At 40.0% G+C, this 20,642-nt stretch overlaps 1 protein-coding gene and 1 long non-coding RNA gene across 8 annotated transcripts in view; one reads left to right on the top strand and one right to left on the bottom strand.

Annotated features, from left to right (window-relative positions):
• Positions 1–17,843, top strand: part of MED13L (mediator complex subunit 13L) — a 284,123-nt gene extending 266,280 nt beyond the window's left edge. For all 4 annotated transcript variants that reach the window (XM_081539697.1, XM_081539695.1, XM_081539694.1 and 1 more), the window contains 8 exons: positions 3,803–4,026; positions 4,215–4,357; positions 7,248–7,406; positions 8,211–8,387; positions 9,549–9,706; positions 12,130–12,291; positions 13,920–14,032; positions 15,010–17,843. In XM_081539697.1, the coding sequence (XP_081395823.1) occupies positions 3,803–4,026; positions 4,215–4,357; positions 7,248–7,406; positions 8,211–8,387; positions 9,549–9,706; positions 12,130–12,291; positions 13,920–14,032; positions 15,010–15,142 (1,269 nt within the window). In that variant the 3' untranslated portion in view covers positions 15,143–17,843. The remainder of the gene's footprint in view (positions 1–3,802; positions 4,027–4,214; positions 4,358–7,247; positions 7,407–8,210; positions 8,388–9,548; positions 9,707–12,129; positions 12,292–13,919; positions 14,033–15,009) is intronic.
• Positions 1–20,642, bottom strand: part of LOC145525842 (uncharacterized) — a 99,049-nt gene that overhangs the window by 14,187 nt on the left and 64,220 nt on the right. The window contains exons 2-6 of one of the 4 annotated variants that reach the window (XR_014068443.1): positions 16,425–16,509; positions 14,137–14,266; positions 13,775–14,044; positions 13,516–13,682; positions 6,766–6,838 (exon numbers count right to left, since the gene is read on the bottom strand). This is a non-coding gene — a long non-coding RNA (uncharacterized LOC145525842). Of the gene's footprint in view, positions 1–6,765; positions 6,839–7,933; positions 11,407–13,515; positions 13,683–13,774; positions 14,045–14,136; positions 14,267–16,424; positions 16,510–20,642 lie in introns of those variants that run through there. The other 3 variants (XR_014068441.1, XR_014068444.1, XR_014068442.1) reach the window with 3 other exon arrangements.

Below are 20,642 nucleotides of genomic sequence, written 5' to 3'. Positions count from 1 at the left end.
ATAATTTTTTGAGAAAGGAGGCAAGCAAACTCCTGCTTTTTTCTTGATGTAAGACGTAAGGCAACAATACACTTATCCTTTTTACTTACTATTTTACTTACTAATGTTCAGCTTTCCTATATTTATTTTGCTCATTATTTTTGGAAGCTGATCTGTGTCTTGAATCGCTCTCTACCTCTCCCTTCCCAGCTCTTTCCTCCTGGAGCAGCTGTTGTGTGTGTGTTCACTCTACATGGGCCCCTCACCTTCTGATGCCTTCTCTTCCCCTGGTCTCTGTGCTTCTGTGTGTGGATGAATGTGTTTTCCCTCCATCTTCCTATCTTCCGCAGATGTGTACCTCGAAAACAGCAGGCAAACATGCTTTAAACAGGAGTTGTACATTGCTGTTGTTTTACTAAATCATCTTTTCCTGAAGATAGATGTACAGGGCAGTGTTGAGGACTTTCAAAGCCTTCAAAAATCAATTCCACAACTTTTGCATGAAAAATTACCCATTAATAAGAGCCAGCAAACACCGCTTTACCGTTACAGAACTTAACACCCAAAATTGCTAATTTTAGTTGGTAATGTTTTTCTGGAAAACTAAAAAAAAAACAGCGTACTACTTAATACCACATTTGTTGTAACTTGGTTCAAGTCAGCTTGGTCCCAAGGAAGGGAACTGCTTAGCTGACAGCTTACATCTACTCTGGGGTTATAGAAAACTTCTGTCTTTGGCAGTTTTAGGTTAGTTTATTGGGTTTGCTTTTTTTTTTTTACTTTGGTGAGCAAGTCATCTATTTTCTCTACTAGTAGCTTTTTCTAGAACGGAAATAAATCTGTTTCTACTTGTTTCTTATTTGTGTCTGGAAATTATGAGTTTGTCCTTTCTGTATACACTTTAACCACAAGAGGTAAAGAACTAAAAGATTTATTGTGCAATTCAGATGCAATCATTCCTTATGCTTTCGTAAGAAACTATCACAATTTCAAGTGACAGCTAATAGCAGTCTGCATTTTCATAGAAGTGAGTAAAGGCTGACTACCTATATTAAGATATCCCAAGGCATTATGTAATGTTTTAAAAGATTATATAACATACTGGCAGAACCCCGTGAGAGTTCATGAGACAAAGTGAGGCTCAGATGAAAATAAATCGCGAAAACATGCTTTCTTTCCTTTTGCTTTGGAACAGGAAGAGAGAAATCAATTGTTTGACTTAACTAAAGACCTAAGAACCAAACATTATGAATACTTACTGAGGTCTATAAATCTTCACTTGCATTAAGGTACTGGCTAACTGCTAGATGCGGCCTCTCCCTCAGTCTGCAGGTAGAATTTTGTACTTTCATTCAGTGACTGAAGCTGAGTGTCTGCTGCATGCCAGACTCTGTATTAGGTGTCGACTGTGCAGTGGTGACCGAGACGCCAGTCCTCTGCTTCCAGGGATTCTCTATTTCTGCAGTGGCACAGCCTCATGCAAGCTCCTGGCAGCCACTATTCCACTTGCTGTCTCTGTAAGGTTGCCTGTTCTGGATGTTTTATGTAAATAGAATCATCCCATATGTAAGCTTTTATGTCTGGCTTCTTTCACTTAACATCATGTTTTCAAGGTTCCTCCATGTCATAGCACATATAACACTTCTTCTATGGCTAAATAATAATCCATTGTATGGATGGACCACAACTTGTCTATCCCATTAGTGGATGGATGTGTGGACTTTTCCACTTTCTGGCTGTTGTGACTAATGCTGCTCTAAATAGTTGTGTATGAGTTTTTATGTGGCTATGTGTTTTCAGTTTTTCTGGTATGAAATTTCCAGGTCTGTGGAGAGAGAATGGATCAGTGATAAGGTTAGGTTTGAAACTTGAGCAAGTTGTTGAATATCTTTGTATCCCTGAAATGAAGGAATTGGGTTAAATTATCTCCAAAGTCTCCTTTAACTTCAAAATTCTGTAATTCCATTATTACTGTTTCTTATGCTATAGAATTTATGGGTTGGCAACTCTGACTGTGGGCTAAACGCAGCCTACAGCCTGCATGTGTATGAGCAGCCAGATAGGAGTGATGGTTACATTTTTACAAAGAGAGGATTATGTGAGAGAGACTCACAAGGCCTAAAGTATTTGCTGTCTGGTCCTTTATAGAAGTTTGCTGACCTCTGCTGTAGTCTGCTAAATACTGATATGTATGTAATAGCTGTAAACAAAAAGGACAAATTTCATCACAGTTTATCTAAAATATTTGTCTCAGGTAACAGCTAATGCTTTGATTTCTTAAATTGCACACACATACACATAGTAAAGTGTAATATACATACTGAAAAGTGCCCAGTCTTAAGTGTACTGCTTGCTGAATTTCTATAAGTAAAAATATTATGTAACTAAGAGCCAGAAATAAAGCATAACAAGCATCCATCTCTAACATCCCTTCTAGTGGTAATCACTATTTTGACTTGTAACAGTGTAATTTTGCCCGTTTTTTTGGCTTTTATATAAATGGAATTATAATTTACAATCTTTTGTGTGACTTCTTTTATTCAGTGTTGAAAATTATCCATTTTGTTGCTTGTGGTAGTTTTTTCATTCTCTTGGCCATTTAATATTCTGCTTGTGTAACTTTATCACAGCTTATCATCCATTTTACTATTGATGGTTATTTAGGTTGTTTTCTCTTAGCTATTTTTTTTTTTAATTTAAAAACTAAAAGTAGAAGTTTTTATTGAATTCTTTAAATTACTACTCCACATTTTTCTTCTTACTAGGAAAGTTTTTAATCAACCATTCTTAACTTGACCAAAATTTTAAAAAGCAAAGATATTTTGTAAATGTGTCGCAGACACAGGTGACAGAACCCTACTTTTTCTAAGAGGACCTTCATCTGAATAAAGTCATGAGTTTATAAATAATAAAGTCATGAGTAAGCCTCCACCAAGTCTTCTGGTAATTGAACAGAAGCAAGCCCACCACGGTCCATGGGAGATGGGTTAGACAGACAGATATTCTTTCAGTTTTTCCATAATTTCATTCATTTTGTTGCCTGGAATTAACATCACAGTTCGCAGGGGCTTCATTGGTACATCATCAAAGGACCATCGGCCTCCCAGACACATGTCACTCTCCTCCTGCACTGAGGAGTTGAACTTTAGGATTGCCTTCTCATAGAAAAATTCTTCTTCTGTATTTGCAAACATTAACTCATCTTTTTTTTGGTTGCTCCATTTCTTTTTGGAATTGCTTTTTCCTGCTTCCACAAACATCTTGCTAATCAGAAGGTAGAAGTAACACTTCCCACATGGCTTGTTAGTTTTGTGTGTCTTCTTCTGAGCTGTTAAAATGGATACTGTTATGAACATGCTTATATCTGTCCTTTGTCAGCATATATGTGCGTTTGCGGGATGGGGAATCAGAGGGTACATGTTTGTTCAGCTTTTACAGCTGTTGTCAGTACTTTTCCGAAGCACATCATATACCAGCAGTGAGGGAGAGTCCTAGTCACCCTGTTCTCATGAGTACTTGATGTTGTCTGTCTTTTGTATTTTGGACATTCTGGTGGCTATATAGTGGTTTTAATCCACTTTCCTAATGACTAAGTTGGGCTAATTATTTATTTTCATAAGGAAATACTGGCTTGATTGAGTTCCCTAGCTCATGTAACTTATACAGTCTTTTTGTATCATTATTTACTTATAGGACTAGTCGGGGTGCAGTCTGTTGTCAGTTCTCCCTGTTGGTTTCCCTCAGTGCTATATGGGTTTTGTTGTGACCACCGAGTTGAGTTGCTCTGTGTTGTTACTGATGCTGATTTTGATTCTTATTTCAGCGGCCCAGCCCTATCCAGCTTTACTCCCCTCCTTTTATATTGGCCCCAGTCAAAGACAAGCAGACAGAGATGGGAGAGACACTCGGTGAAGCGAGCCAGAAATACAACGTGCTCTTTGTGGGCTATTGTCTGTCCCACGACCAGCGCTGGCTTTTGGCTTCCTGCACTGACCTCCATGGAGAATTATTAGAAACTTGTATTGTAAATATTGCTTTACCAAACAGGTGAGGAGCCTTGGTGTTTATGGTGCATGTAAACTGACACTGTGCCTTTTCTCAGCTAATGGGTCTTTCTGACTCTCCTACCTAAATGCAGTGGGTACCACGGGGGTGGGTTCTTTGGAATTTTCTTGGTTCTGTCGTACTAAGTAATAGCTTTGACTCATTTGGGGACCCTTTTCCATTTATTTGAGATCACGGAGGAGTAAAGTATCTGCACGTAAAATCGGACTACAGAAGTTGTGGGAATGGTGCGTCGGTATTGTCCAGATGACATCTCTGCCCTGGAGAGTTGTAATCGGGCGACTTGGGCGTCTAGGCCACGGGGAACTCAAAGGTGAGAAATGCCTGAAGCAAAGGAAGGGAAGAGGGCTGAGCTAGTGTCATTAACTGTGCTGAGGGAGAAAACAGTCAAGTTGGTAGTAAGAATAGATAGAGCAGGTTATTTTTTCTGATTCTTTTAAATGTACAGGGTAAACTTGTGGTTTTTAGACTTTTTATTAGCAACAGAATCATTTACAAAGAAAATTTTAAATATTGAACCTAGCAGAAAAATAATTCTTTATATTAATCAAAAAAGTGACACTTAGTAAATTAGAATTTCTAACATTTGTATATTGAGTCAGTGAGAAGAACAAGTAAGTTTGTTGTCTTTCTTAAACAAGTCAGTTTTACCTGGAAAATTTTATATCAGATTATGGATGATAGTAAACATCATATACAGCCTTTACTTGAATTTGTTTGTTTGTTTTTGGTGGTTGATGGTGAGGAGATTGTATTGTTTTAGTGCGTGATAACAAGATAATCTTTGTTGACGAGGACAAGTAGTTGCAAATTGGAACAGTCTTTATAAAACATTACCACTGTCTGATAGTCTGCAGTCTGGAAATTTAACAGATTTTTTTTTTTAAGTTGAATCTCCCAACCTATATTCCTTCGAAGAAATACAACAAAGGACTAAAAGTAAGTGCAGTGTAACACCACTGACCACTGGCAGCTGCCTTGCCTGACGTTGAGCTCAGCTCATTCATTATCCTCATGGAGCTACTTGTACAGTTTTATATAAGCAATTTGAACAGGCCTAGATTATTTTTTTTTAAGCCCTATCAATGACATATTTATAAAAAGTCCAGTATACGCATAGAGATGTGAGTTTTTTCCTAAGGTGTGTGCACAAGCAAGCATGTATCACAAATTAGCCTGGTAATTTTGCATGTGTCAGATGCATATTAGGGCAGAGTTGGCAAACTTTCTATGTAAAGGGCCAGATAGTAAACATTTTGGACTGTGCAGGCTAGCTGGTCACTGTTGAGAAACCCAGCTGTTCTATTGTACTGTCACAATAGCCACAGACAATACCCCCTTGAGTGGGCATGGCTGTATTCCCAAAAGACGTTGCTGACATCAGGTGGTGGGCATGACCTGGCCTGCAGACCAAAGTTTGCGGACCTTTGTGTTGGAGTGTGCATAGTATTTGTTTACGTGAAATTTATAACAGATGTTTGGGGAAACCCTGAAATAAAACCCCTGATATGGACATAACTTTTCTTGTAGCAGGTGCCCAGAGGGGTTAATTATTAGGGTTTAACAGCAGTTTATACAAATATTATATAATATGTATTAAGTGTTTGCTTAGGAATCTTCTTATACACAGAATTTTTTTTATTAAATCATACTCTAGACCAATAGAAAATATCACCCTTTTCATTTTTAAAAGAATATGATACTTATAATGAATCTGTATCAGTAGCCTGGAGGTCTGACTCATTAGGGGATTCATCATTTGATTTCTGTCAGAATTCCTGTCTTCTCTCCTAGTATACCTTTTAGTTAATCTTATTTCTTAAAAGCTTTGAGCTACTCTTAACCCTTGGGAAAAGTTAGAATATAATAGAAAAGAAGAAGTGGGGATAAAAATATAGCCTAGTAGTCTAGTTATTTGGTGTTTTGGAAAATTATTAGAGCTATTGCCCTCCCTTGTATGATTTTTTTAGAAGAGATACAAGTGTGACCAAGGGCTCCATCAAAAGACTGAGAAAAAATGTACCTTCAAGGAATAAACACAGAAAACAGACTAGTGTACAGGACATGAGTTTCTTCCTTTGGGGAACTGAGCTCTGCACCACATTGCATTTCTGTGGAGCAGAAGCAGATATGGGTCCATAGATTTCAGTTTTGTGAATCTCTGTTCTTTATTACCAGAGTGTTTGTGATAAAAAATAATCATATTGGCTTTTCTTTCTTTTTTTTTTCTTTTCTTTATAGCAATTTGGCTTTTCTTTCTTATTTGGTTTTTAAATACTGAACTCACATCTTGGGTTTTTCTGTGGTTTTTTAAACATACGCCCTCCTCCATGTTCCTTGACCCTTTTATTTCAGCCACTTCGGTTCACTGTTCATTGGGAATATGAAATGTGGAAGTCTGAGGGTTTTTTAAACTGCTTTTTTTAAGGGAGAGCAGGCACGTGGTGGGGGAGAGGTGGGATGGCGTTGCCTCTGGGATGTGACAGTTTGCGGCTGCAGTCATGGGACGTGATGGGCTTCCTGTGTGTCCAGGGTTGGAATAAAGGGAGGACCGAGTGCTCTTCAATTCCCAGAGTAACATTACCCTGCGCAGTTCTGTGAGGAGATTTCCTGCCTTTGTTTGCAGGCAAGAAACAAATAATAGAAAATTTGTGCCACCTTTTTAATCTGAACAACTAATGTGGAATTATCTAGAGTACATTACTCGCACCCATTGCTTACCAGCTGTTTGGGGCATGCCAGGAAAGGGTCCCCTTGGTTTCTTCTGCTGCTTGCCTTTGATGAACCAGCCAACCTAGAGCAGTAAACAAAACTGAGGTTCGCCTCCAACTATGCTCTCTTCTGAAGAAAAGTATCTATGAGGGTGTGAAAGAACCAGGCCTGGAGAAGGAGGAGAAAGGACAGAATAGACTGACATCCCCAACAGAAAGTATGAGCAGTGCCCTCCGTCTGCCTGGGTCTGTGCTGGGCCCCCACGTCACCTCAGTCTCCATAATGGTAGGCCTTTGTTTCCTTGTTAATGACGTGTAATCGAGGTCAAGTAACATTTTCTTTGTAGCAAGGAGGGGAACCTGTATAAAGACATATTCCCTTTAGGGCCCGATCCTGGAAATTCAATTATCAGGCAGAACTGGTAAAACACTCAAAGCTCACATCAGTATGCATTTCTGAAGACTGTGTGAGACTGTGGTATTTGATTCCAGATTGGAGTATCCTCCTTGGAGAATGTTCACTACAGACAATCAGTAAACGGCTCAAGGACGTGTGCCGGATGTGTGGGATCTCTGCCGCAGACTCGCCTTCTATCCTGAGTGCCTGCCTGGTTGCCATGGAGCCCCAGGGCTCCTTTGTAGTGATGCCAGGTAACTCTCTTGTCAGTTTTCTTAATTAGGTATCACAGTACTTCGGTCCATTTGTTCTGAAGTTCACACACAAATATAGACTGTATCTTTATTATCTTTATGAAAAAAAAATTGTACTCAAGGCTCAAAAGTGGAAATCGTTTGGTCTCTTGCAAGGGAATGGTTTGTGACTTTATTATCTGTTAACCATCACTTGGGAGAGAGCCTGAGTCCTGAGTGTAATCGAGAGCTCTTCGAGTCATGGCGAATTATTTGCCTGACCCCAACCTGTTGGGCAGGTTACATCATTTCTTTGTGCTCTGTCCTCCTCATGACATGGGGGTAGTAGTTCTTAGCTCAAGATGTTGGCCTTATTGATTGAATGAGATGATATGAGTAAAGAATTTAGTACAGAATCTAGCATATAGTATGCATTCAACAAATACGCATTTTAACAATTTTTAGTCGAATGGTATCATTTCTACAGAATTGCACTGTTGGGAGAACTGTCCTTTATAAATTATTAGCAATCACAGGAGAACAGGAGGTTTTATTTTTAGAAATACTTATTTAATTAAATCACATTTGGTCAACTCAGTCCAATTTTATCAACTTTCCTAATGTGAAATCTGGCTTGGGTTATCATAGGTAAATGCTCTGAGTCAGTTTCTTGAAACTATTTAAACAAATGGGCTCAACTTTAAATGTGTATCCGTCATGGCAGTTGTGTCAGACTCATATCAGTCCAGCTCAGGTCCTCTTAAAATGTATTTCTGGAGTTCACTGCTACACAAAAGGAATTAATATCTTTCCCCTCCTTTTAAGATGCTGTCACAATGGGCTCTGTTTTTGGTCGAAGTACTGCACTGAACATGCAGGCATCTCAGCTTAATACCCCTCAAGATGCTTCCTGTACACACATCTTGGTGTTTCCAACGTCGTCAACCATCCAGGTGGCTCCAGCCAACTATCCCAATGAAGATGGGTTTAGTCCCAACAATGGTGAGTGGACACAGAGCAGCTCGACTCCTTCACCAAAATGCCACGCATAGCAAGGCATCACCGGGCCGGCAGGTTCTTCTGTGTTGTAATGAACAGCTTGTAGAACATGAGGGAGCTGAAGGGCTGAGAATCTTTTTGGTTTTGAGGATTTCATTTATACTATTGCCAAGGCCATGTAAACACTTTCCTCTCTTGGGTAATTAACTTTCTCCTGTTTTTCATTAAATGAAAGGCAAAAAAGTATGTTTGGCTGTGTCCTGTACATGGGTGTCACTGTTGCAATAAATATTTCTTAGCTGGTTTGAAATGAGTGAAGACTACTGGGCAGTAGTAAGATAGCACCTGTTATTTGCTGATCATTCGAAATCTAATTTGCTCTGAAACAACTCCTTAGTTGACAATTCTTAATAGATAGTCTTGGTTTGAATATCTTAAAGTATTTGTTAAGAAGTGAGTATAAACTGTAAAATGCTCAATATTATGCAGCCGTTTGCAGTGTTTTTTGAGGAATTTTTAGCAGCAGTTGCTCCCATGAAATGGGGAGGGTAAAAGGATATCATTCCTGCATGTGTGTACACAGATAAAATGTGTAGTATGATCGCGGTGTAATAATACAGAACCAGAACCAGCGAAAATGTTCGTGGTGACTGGGTTTCCGCTTTTATACTTTCCAAGGTTTCTGCTATGTGTGTACCTTACTTCTGCGATAGAGGAGGATTTCATAGGGCAGACAGTGTGCTTTGATCTGCTGGTGTAAGAGGCCTCCAGTTTCAGGCCAAGTTCACACCGATTAGCATGCATTAATTCAGCCTTAAGTGTTTTTAGTTACTAATTGCATGCATAGATGGAGTCAGTTTTAACTTTGTTTAATAATTAAATTACTTCTTTAGCTGTTTTGCCATCTTTTTATGTGCCTTTGAAGGCTGGAGTTTTATGTGCTTTATTTCTCCATGCTGTTAATACTTCACACTAGGAGATCACTGGAGAGAGGACACAATGACAGACTTATTTGCAGCACCTTGAACCCAGTGGGCGCACGTTAAGTCTAAGTGGTTAACAATACATACCTAGAACAGTCCTAGGCCCACAAACCGTGTTTTGCTTTAAGTCGGGGCTGTGGATGAGCTTTTTGATTTTTGTGTTTTTCTCTCTCCCCTCTAGATGACATGTTTGTTGACCTTCCGTTCCCAGATGATATGGACAATGATATTGGCATATTAATGACTGGGAATCTCCATTCCTCTCCCAACTCCTCCCCAGTCCCCTCCCCAGGCTCTCCTTCTGGAATCGGCGTGGGCTCTCACTTTCAGCACAGCCGGGTAAGCATGACTTGGGAAACTTGGCACATTTAAACCCACCGCAGCCTTGAGGGAAGGCTTCTAGAGGTGCGGACCTCCGTTACTACATGGGCCTTTCCTCCCAGTGGTCTTGATACAAGTGAAGTCAGTGTGGCTCTGTTCTATTTTGAACAACGGCAGGAATTCTAAAGAAATGTATTATCATTCCTGATGACTGTGTTTAATCAGAAGAATAGTCCATTACAGCTGTAAGAGTTTTATGCGATTGTTTTCTGAGCAAAAATTAATTTTGGTTGTTTGCTATTTGCCAGTTAATTGTAATATTTTTGCCAAAACAGCAGCTTTTCAGAGACTAGTTCAATAATCCTGCTTATTCAACATGGCAGAGTAACTGTGTTAACTGAAGAACACATTGTTGATGGTTATTTGGAAAGAGGCCTCCCTTGTCTTGGTCTGTGTTTTGCCACCTTTTTTAGGCAGTCCGACCTCCTCTGTAGCCAGCCTGCAGGAATGGGAAGAGCCCACGTGGAGACGTGTCCACGTTAATGCCAGGGAATTAAGGGACAAAACAGAACTTAACAACTAGTTTCATATTTAAATATCCTAGGGATATTAGAGGTGAACTAGCAGAAGATTGAAGCGTTAAAGGTTGTGCCATAAAGCTAGGTGATGCATGCCTTATCCTGGTATCATACTTAAAATACTAAGAGATTGAGGGGTTAGACAGGGACCAAGAACACAACTTGTACATTGAATGGTTTTAATTTAGGATTACTGTGAATTCTAGAGGCAAATACCACTGCAGCTAGGAACATGTGCCCTGGAGCTTGATAAACATAGCTCTGAGTTACAGCTCACTAGCTCTGTGTGACCTTGGACAAGTTTACTCTACTTTGCTTGGCCTTAGTTACCTTCTCTGTGAAATGGAAATACTAGCAACTATCTCCCAGTACTGGTTGTTATAATTCAGCCTGTCCATTAACAAAGAACTGGTAACTGAAGTGTAATGTTAGTTTTGTGAGAAGCAGAGGTGTGCTGTCTTTTCTCCCTTGGTTGGCATCTCAAAGCCATTGAATGTCACACTTCAAACAATTCTGTGCTGAAGCTGGCCGGGTGGCGTTTTCCACTCCTGAACGCCTGCAGCCAGGTAACTCTGACAGGCTTTCAACATTTCCTCCTTCTGAACCATTAAACATTCTTTGATATTCAGTTAAGACATTACAACAGGAGAAAGCATTTAAAGTTGCAGTTTTTCTTAAGCAACTCAGAATTGCTACAACTTGGTGTAGTAGTTGAGGGTTTTTTTTTTTCTTTGAAACAGAAGGCTTTTGAGAACAAATGGATTACTTATTACTGCTTGCATAAAAGGTACATTTTCAACTCTTGAAGCTAGCTAAAAGAGTCAAAGATGAGGAAAATGTCAATTGCAAAAAACCAAAAAACCCCAAAAATGCCCGGTATGGCTCTCACAAAAATCTCTTATTCTTGGGATTGCTGTAAATTGAAACAAGACTTCCTCAGGAGCAGACCTCCCACTGCTGGCAGGTCAGAGCCCCAGGAAGTGTCACGACCTTGTTGACCGTGGACAGTCAGGTGCGCACGTATGTTTTGGTTGCAGGGGAAGAGCAGGTGGGTGGGGCGGTGCGGCACCTTCAGCTGTCAGTCCTCTCCTTCCATTTTTAGTTTGTTATCTAATAACGCCACGGAGCAGATTTTATGTTCTGCAGAAAAGGAAGCAGAGAAAATAAGTCTGTATTTACTTGGCTGATGTTAGTTTTATATATATGTATATATATAAATCTCATCAGATATCTGTGTGTGTGTGTGGCAAAGACAATGCCTCCCCTGCTGCCCTTTCTTAGTCAGTTGATTTGTGTGTGAGGTGCTGCCAGGAAGGGGATTAGTCACTATAGTGTGCATGGTGAACTGATAAAAAGCTGGGTGACAGTGTCAGAGAGGACGAACTTCCAGTTATAAAAGTAAGTGTCTACAGATGTAATAATGCATTGTTAATACCATATTGTAGGGACTTCCCTGGTGGTCCAGTGGTTAAGAATCCGCTTGCCAGTGCAGGGGCAGAGAGTCCGTCCCTGGTCCAGCAGGGCTCCACAGCCCATGTGCCGCAACAAAGACCCAGCACAGCCATAAATAAATAATTTTAAAACACCATATTGTATATTTGACAGTTGCTAACGAGTAATTTTTTTTCACTGTTTATCTTATTTTTTAAAAAAGTTCTCATCAGAAGAAAAAACATTCAGCTCTGTATAAGGTGGATGTTCACTAGACTTATTGTGATTATTTCCCACAATTAGAACCATTATGTTGTACACCTGAAACTAGTATTACATGTCAATTATATTGATTTCTTTTGAAAAGATGATTTTACAGAAAGCTTTCTTTGGTGATAAACGCTGATCATGCTTTGGGACTTTGTCTTTCAGAGCCAGGGTGAGCGTCTTCTTTCTAGGGAAGCGCCTGAGGAGCTGAAACAGCAGCCTCTGGCCCTTGGGTATTTCGTGTCAACCGCCAAAGCCGAGAATCTCCCCCAGTGGTTTTGGTCATCGTGTCCCCAGGCTCAGAACCAGTGTCCCCTCTTCCTAAAGGTTGGTTTGGTGTCATGTTTGAAGTTTTGGGGGGGATGAATGACCTAACACTCAAAATCAGTTTTGGTGAGAATTTGTCGTATTTGTTCTCTCATGTCTACTTGAAGTCTGAGGATGTTTTCCTGACAGCTAGAGGCAGAGAGTAGAATTTAGGAGAGGAACCCAAAACCATGTCACAGAGGAATGACGTTTGCCCACGGAGGAGACCTCAGGTCACCCTGTGGTTCTTTGTAAGATTACTGCTGTCAGGGAAGGTCAACAATGACTGGGTGTCCTCTTCCTCCCCTTCATGGGGGCCAGTGTTCTTTTTTAGAGTAGGGCAGGCATGAGCTAAAAACCCTATGGTTTATGCATTCCCCTGCCTGTATATTTCTTGGAAATTTTTACTCCAAATTAAAGTTAAAAGCAAAAGATCTCTCACTTCAGTTTGGGTGAAAGAACCTAGAAGAAATCCATAGATTGGCAAAAATGCAGATTTTGAACATCATATTCTTATCGGCAGGACTGTGGCATTCCCCTTCTGATGCAGAAGCCCCACCACAGAGGGATCCATATGATACACACACATACGCCTGGATGGTTAAAACCAAAAACAGTTTTCTTCTCCTGCTGACTTCAACACAGTATTATGAAATCAAAGAATTTATGTTAAAAATCCATAATCTTTACCTTCAGCTAGAATTATTATTTATCTTTTCCTCTCTAAAAAAATACCCATTTTTAAGCTCTGTTTACTGAAAAGACGTAGAGATGATAGCTTAGTAGCAATAAACACCTTCTTGACACATGTACGATTTCTCAATACCACTTAATCATTCAAAAGAATGAGAGTTCTTTGAGGAATGACTGATTCCAGGACTAAAGTAAGAAATTCATGATGTACCTGAGACATCTTGTCATGCCTAAAAGCATGGAAGTTACCAAAGATTATTAGAGTCTTTTCAAAGAATCCCATAGCCAACTTGGAGGGGTTCCCATTGCCCAGGGGTTTTGGTCATTAGAATGAACAGTGGTGGCAACAGACTGCTAAAAAAAGTCTGTGGGTTCATAGCTGTGCTGGAAAACAAACCATTTAAAATAAGTCACCTTTTGAAGGAGAATCAAGCATTTATGTTGCCTCTGCCTTAAATACTATTATTTCAAAATTAATAAAGCAAAACTATGCTAAAACCCTTATGTTAAAGATTGATGGGGAACTTCACAGTAGACAGAACGTGCCGGTACCTGCTGAACCCAGGGCTCTGTCACACTGCTTCAAGTGGGATAGCATGTGCCTTTGGACGAGACGCTGGAAGGGCAGCACGCCAGTGATGGAGCACGGCGGTCAGGAGAGGGGACCACAGTGACCCTGTCGGCCACACCCAGACTGTGGGCCTTCTGCAGAGTAAAACCTGTAGAGGGACAGTTTAATTACTTGTAGGGCATTTGCAAAGCTAGCTTTTTCCCACTCTCTGTTCTAGGATATGGAGTTATTTGGAATCACCTTGGGGTTACTGAGCACCTTAGATTCCGGGACTTTAGAAGCCGTGACTCCTAAGGACTTTAGAGAGTATCTGCTGCTGGCAGACGCGGGCTTCCTTCCCAAGTTGACTAGGTCAGAACGGTAACGGTCTCTGTTCTTTTACCAGGCTTCGCTGCATCACCACATTTCTGTAGCACAGACGGACGAACTTCTCCCCGCCAGGAATTCTCAGCGGGTTCCACATCCTCTTGACTCCAAAACCACATCTGATGTTTTAAGGTAGATTCAGACCTAGGCAACATAGCAGTAGTTTGAAATTGTTTTAATGAAAAACACCTTGGAAAAACAAGAGTAAAATGTGATGTTTGTGGAAGAGATGTTACCTTTAGTGCAGTGGAGTGCTGTCGGATTAGCCAGTGAGAAGCCACATCCCTCCAACACGTGCCTAGGACAGACAGTGCAGCAGACATCGTCACACCGGTAGTTGTGCGTGAGCACCACTGCGGTCACTTCCTGTTCCCGGGAGGCAGTCATGGTTATGAAAATAGATCAGGATTAGGCATGGATAGGTAGAAAACCGTGTCTGGAGCTTAAAGCACTTGACTTTGAACACATTTTCTACCCTCCCTAACATAGATTATATAAGTAAAGTAAAACAAATTCCATGGTTGGGAAATCTCTCTCAGAATTCTCTTGCACTTTAGCAAGCTATAAACATGCTTCAAATACCTTGAGAAGATATGCAAGCTTTTTCTAATGTTTTCTAACTCTTAAATGATTTGAAAATTATAATTAAAGCAAGAACCTAATCTACATGATTTTGGCTTCCAAAGCCTCTAGAGCAACACCGTCTAGTAGAGGTATAATGTGAGTCACATAATTACCATCTTAATGTGGCTACTAGAAAAATTTTGAAATTAATTTTAGTAATATATAAAAATATAATGATATCATATACATAGTATCATTTGAATGGTAGTCAATGTAAAAATAGTCATGAGCTATTTTCTATGCTTTTTGAAATACTCAGGCTCTGAAATCCCTGTGCCTGTTCTCTGCATATAGCATATCTGGGCTGATGGGGCCAGTGGCTGCCATATTGGACAGTGCAGGTCTAGAAGGAAGGGGAGACAGGACAGGAGCTCCAGGCACAGAATGAGGTCAGGCCTTCTTCCTGCTGACGTCTGGCACATCAGACCTTTCGGACCAGCCTCCCTTCGTGCCGGGCGCCCTAACCCGTGTGTTCTCTCTGGCAGGTTTGTTTTGGAGCAGTACAATGCTCTGTCGTGGCTCACGTGCAATCCGGCCACCCAGGACCGTACCTCCTGCCTTCCCGTCCACTTTGTGGTGCTCACTCAGTTGTACAATGCCATCATGAATATACTCTAATTGGAAAAGCACTTGTTCTCTCTGGCTCAGTTCCGTCTCCCTGCACCTCAGTCCAAGGACCCTGCGACCCTCTGCAGACACCCCCCTCCTCCTCTGGAGACCACTCTGCACAGTCCTGCACTGTGACTCCTCCTCAGCAGGCACATGTCATTTCTGCAGTTTTCAGTACCAGAGTGACTCACTGACACTTCTCTCCTGGACCTGGAAACTTCCCACGAGCAGTGACCTTCAGCCAGTGTTACAGTGCATGCGGCCCCAAACCACTGGGCCACAGGAAGTTTTTCTGTTGGTTTTTAAGAGGGAAATAGGAGACAGTGTCCTTTTGCACAAGAGTCTGTGTTTTCAGTCTCTGTTTAACATGGGCAGTGTAGCCCTCTGATGAAACCCTCCAGTTCCTGGTGTATGGCCTGTGGGTTACCTGAACTCCGTAATCTGGGACTTTTGAAAAATCAGAACCAGCTCAAGTACATGATTTCATCATAGGGTTTCTGTCTCCGTAGTGCTCCCATCTAGACTGGCGTGAGTGCTTTGGTTGACTTTATACCTGTGTGTAGATACAAGAGGTCTGGAGACATCTTCATTTTGTTTATTTATTTTAGGTCGTTCTGTCATGTGACTTTGTTTATTTTTTTTTAATTCGCGAGGACCAGGTACAGTAGCTAAAACCCAACTCAGATCCACCATAGGATTCTTTGACTACATACCTCTGTCCTAGAAGCCGGAAAAGGAGTGAATACAAATTAGGGAGGATCATGCCTACAAAGTAATAATATATTCAAAACCACCCAGCAGTAGGTTTTGTTGAGAACAAACTAGGTAAACATTCTGCCATGTTCCTTATTAAAAGTGGCCAGCGTTTGTTTCATGAAGGACATTTTTATATAGAAGGCAGTCAAGCTCCACCTAGAGCCATGGAGGCAAGTACCTTCATTAGTTTTATATAGTCACAGTGGACATCTATTTTCTAGTGAATTCTTACTGAAAGCCAGGTCTCTCCTCTCATTAGATCAAAAGGGACTCATGTACATATCACAATCAAAAGTGTTTGTTCATAACATCAGTTATAAATATGGTGAATTTTTTCTGGACCATAGGAATATTATTTCAAAGAAATATTACAACTTAACCATTAAATTAGTACTTGAAGTTGAGCCTTTGTGGTGGAACTTTTTAAAAAAAAAAAACCATGCCTTTTTAAAGCATTAAGGCTAACTGAAGTATTTTATGACTCCTCATTCCAGGCCCGAGCAGGTTGTCTTAAAGACTCCGTCTCTACCCCTACCTTGCTGTGCGCTTCTGTCCAAGGGCAGTGGGTGTGGGCTTGCCTCCTGTGAGCCACTCTGGTCAGGCTGTAGAGTTCTAGTCATCTGTAGAGAGAGAATCATGCAGATTTTAAAAGTTCTTCCAAGAAATTTCCATATTCTGGTTATTAACAACAAAAAAAATATTAATAACTGATGATTTTGTAAAAGTATTTTTCTTGAAATAATCTAACGTTTAAAACATTAAAAAAAAAATTGTGTGGTGGGAATATGAAAGCAGAGAAATCACTTGTAAATGGATAATTTTGTCTCTGTACCGCCAATTGAGGGGGAGGGGCTGACTTTCGCAATGTATAGGTTAAAAAATCTGATATATCAAACCATTTGTATCTAATGTGTACAGTGTAAAATTGACTTTAAAAATATTGCAGTGCTATTTTTTCTTAATCAGAAAGGAAAAATTCTCAAGGCCTTTTGAAGAGCATAAGATGATGAAGATTGTAAACTTGTATAAAATTATCTTGGTGAGAAGACAAATTGTAAAGTAGATATTTGTAATCTTTTACCACTTTGGGGTTGCTTTTTTTCCCAGAATTCATCAGAACTTTGAATTTTTTTTTTTTTTAAATGGGCTGTTTTTAATGCAGGGGCTTTTCTTCCCTAGAAACCCAATTCTCAGCAAAAAAAGAAAAAAACACAAAAAACTAAAAAACCCCTACAAAAACTTAAAAAAAAAAAAAGGCAGCAAAGGGTAGTTTTCATCTGGTGTCTTTTATTTAAGTTTTTTAAGTTAAGAAAAAGCTGGTGACATATTTATACGTTTTTGTGCAAAAATAAATGAATGGCAATAGATTTTAAAAAAATCTTATTATGTACTTCTGTGTGAAAAAGTCTGTATAATATTTCCCTTAAATATGCATTATTTTACTTGTGAGTTTTTTACTGAATTAATCTGAAATGTACAAGCCCTGGATTTGCTACAGAGTGAGAACTTATTTTATTTTTTTTTTATTTTTAATTTTGGAAATTCTGCAGAAATCAGAACTCTTACCTTGGTTTGAACTAAAGAGGGGACATGGGGAGGGGAGAGGGGTGGGTTTGTCCAGCATGCTTGTATGTATATTTCAGAACCTTTTTTAAATGTAAAAGCTGTACATTTCTGGGAAGTTCTGAATTTCTTTTGTTTCCTTTTTTCCTTCAGGCATTTTGCAGTGAGCTTCTTTTATATATAGCAAACAATTTGAAAGAATACAAAAATATGTGAAGTTCATTTAAAAAAAACTACAGTATAGCGCTGGTACAGTACACTAAAAGACTTTGATAAAAAGAAACAATACTAAAAAGCCTCCATTTTAAATGTCATTCATATATACCTTGTGAATGAGAGCTATATACTTTTACACACTTTTTTAGAGGAATAAATTATTGAATTACTGAAACATTGAGTGGCTTTTTTTCCCCCCTTCCATCCTGCTTTTGTAATAAAAATGATTACGCCTATTCAAAAGGTGTTCTGTATTATGGATTGAACAGTCCTTGACCAGGAGCCAGGCTCTACCTTTCAGAGTAAACTTTTACTCCCCTGATCACTCCATCTAATAGCTGTTACGGTTTTCACATACTCCCAAGATGCAAGCGTGTTCATGGATCCAGTTTTAGAGTGAACACACACACACAGCATTGGGCTTGGAGCTCTGGCGTTCGTTCCTTTACTGTTTTGAGTAGATCGCATCTAACAGTGATCTACTGTCTTCCAGCTCTTAAGACTACAGTCAGTCTTAGACTACAAGTCTGTTTTCTGCTCCTCTCTCTTCATGGGCTCAGCCAGTTTCCTTTTGTTGTTCCTTAGAAACAACAGTTTCATCTCTGTTTCCCCAGCTCACAGCCTGATGACGGTTGTGTGCCATCCAGCACACCTGTGAACAAGACACTCTGACTGCCCGGCCCCACTGCCTTGCGCTCTTCTCCGTGGATCCTTTCCGTAGGATTAAACCACCACAGGGGCAGGAGCTCTCGCTAAAATAGTGAACACCAGGCTTGGCAGAGCCTACTGTCAAATCCAAGTAAGCTGAAAGACCTTGCCTTTAATCTTCCTCCAGCTCACTGTTCTAACTCTGAACCTAGAGATGAAACTGTTGACACTATTCGGCCTCAGTTATTTCCTCTGCAGTTGAGAGAGGGCAATTCCATGCCAGCTGAAAAGCTGTGTCCATGTTACTATAGTTGTGCTATTGAAGAAGTCTAAGAAAAGTGAGAGCACTTTTCGGTTAACAGATAATGTTGATCTCTCTCTCGTCCAGTTACCACCTCTTTATACCTAGTTCCCAGCCTTCTTGGAAATGCCCCTAGCCAAAAAGCGTTAAAGAACTGCACACTTCCTAGATCCTATGAATTCGGGTCAGTCCAAGGTTCTTGTGTCCCTGTAAAAATCAGAACTAGGTGGTATTTTTCCAACCACTTCATTTGCTTGGGTTCTGTGCTCATACATCTGATGGCACTTAATCCAACAACCAATGAATGTTGGCTTTATTTATACTAGGAACTTTGTTTTCATAACATTATTAGCCATACCGGTATCAACAGTAGTGAAATCTCTGAGATAGAAAAAACTATCAAATTCATTCATTTTGCAGATTCCATGTAGGTAAGTCTGACCTGCCACTCCAGGCATCAGCCTCCAGGCATTTGCTCTGCTCAGATTCTGCTTAAACCAGTTCATTCCCCCCAAACCATGCCATCCAATAGTTTTATGTCCCTGCCATCTGAGAAGTCCTGGGGCCAGGAATTTGTTCCCAACCGGTATCAAAGAGCGCATAAAAAATCTTTATAAAAAGTGCAGTATGTCAATAGCTCTTAAAGCCAGATTTGTCATAAGACTTGGTGTCTGTGAGACACATACTGGAAACAGACTTTGTTCTTTGTCATCTACACAACACCAGCCATTCTATAAAGATTTCTTTCCCTTTGAATTTACCACTTGCTACAGTCCTAACAAGATGCAATGTTCATGTATTACATTATCTTGGTGTTAAATGATTAGCTTGTTTATATCCCCTTGACAAAAAGGTCACTCTACCAGGAATTAGTTGATGTCATTAATACCTAATGAGACACCATTAGAAAATTCTGTTATGCCGGGTAATTACAGGGTTGCAACAGTTGCCCTGGGCATCTTACTCTGCTTGGAACCAGATTTACCAAGTCCCACCACTTCAGTTGAAATTCTCAGGTCAACTTTAAAAAAGATATTTTTTTGGCACTTAACTGCTTCTAGTTAGAACAAAGTAATGAAGCATGTAGGAAATAAAAGTTGAGGAAGAAAGCTTGGACAAGACTGAAGTATTGATTTTTGTCTGTAAAGGTTATTTTCCTCAGTGAACATCAGTTACCAGGGGAGATGCAGATGCAGACAGACACTGGGTCAGTCTCACTTTTTTCTCTTTAAGGAAAGCAGGGAGGTGCGGAAAAGATGTTTTAGTAATCTAGAAACAGCGTTTGTCCGGGCTGTAACTTGGTGCTCTGTTCAGATTGGAGTCTAAGCAGGTGTGTCGCGGTGTGTTTAAAATCACCCACACCTCAGAATAGGCAGACACGTTGAAATTAACAGCCCCTTTCAGCGTCTCTCTGGCCAGTGCTCCCTATTTTATGCCTTTGTCTCCTTGCTTGCAAATTAAGCAGGTTTCAACTTACCTGTTTCATAAAACCACATGATACTCAGGAAAACTGGCACTGCCAGAGCTAAGTGAGAGGGCTGACTTGGAAATGTTTGCTGTGGGAGGGTCATCCATTTAACATGTAAGATGGTCATTGTCTTAATTTGAGCTCAGCGCTTTTCAGAAAGCATTTACACATTAGCCTCTCTTATTTAAATCTTACTTTGTTCACTTAGAGGCTTGATGGAGCTCTTACTAATTTATATGTTATTTAATATATAAAATTATTTCCTATCTGCCTCCTTTAAGTGTGTGATTTTTAATTGTAGAAGAGAATGTTTATGTAGTTCTATCTATGTGCACACGCCAGTTTTTTTTTCCCCTCTGTTGACCTCTCATCACTACAAAGCTTAGGAATTTATCTCCCTATCAGGTCTAGGGATCAAGGTCATTTTTTGTCTCATGGGATGAATTAATGACTTTCCAGTCATTTCTGTAAACAGGAGAGTTTACTTAAAATGACAAAAACGACCTTAGATTGGGCGACTATATACTACTGCTGTGAGTAGGCACACAGGAGGTATT

The sequence above is a fragment of the Giraffa tippelskirchi genome, chromosome 11 (assembly GCF_054371585.1).
Source record: "Giraffa tippelskirchi isolate mGirTip1 chromosome 11, T2T-mGirTip1v1.2.pri, whole genome shotgun sequence".
In the NCBI taxonomy this organism is placed as follows: domain Eukaryota; kingdom Metazoa; phylum Chordata; class Mammalia; order Artiodactyla; family Giraffidae; genus Giraffa; species Giraffa tippelskirchi.
Note: the sequence above shows the minus strand (reverse complement) of the source record. Positions and strands in the feature narration are given on the sequence as shown.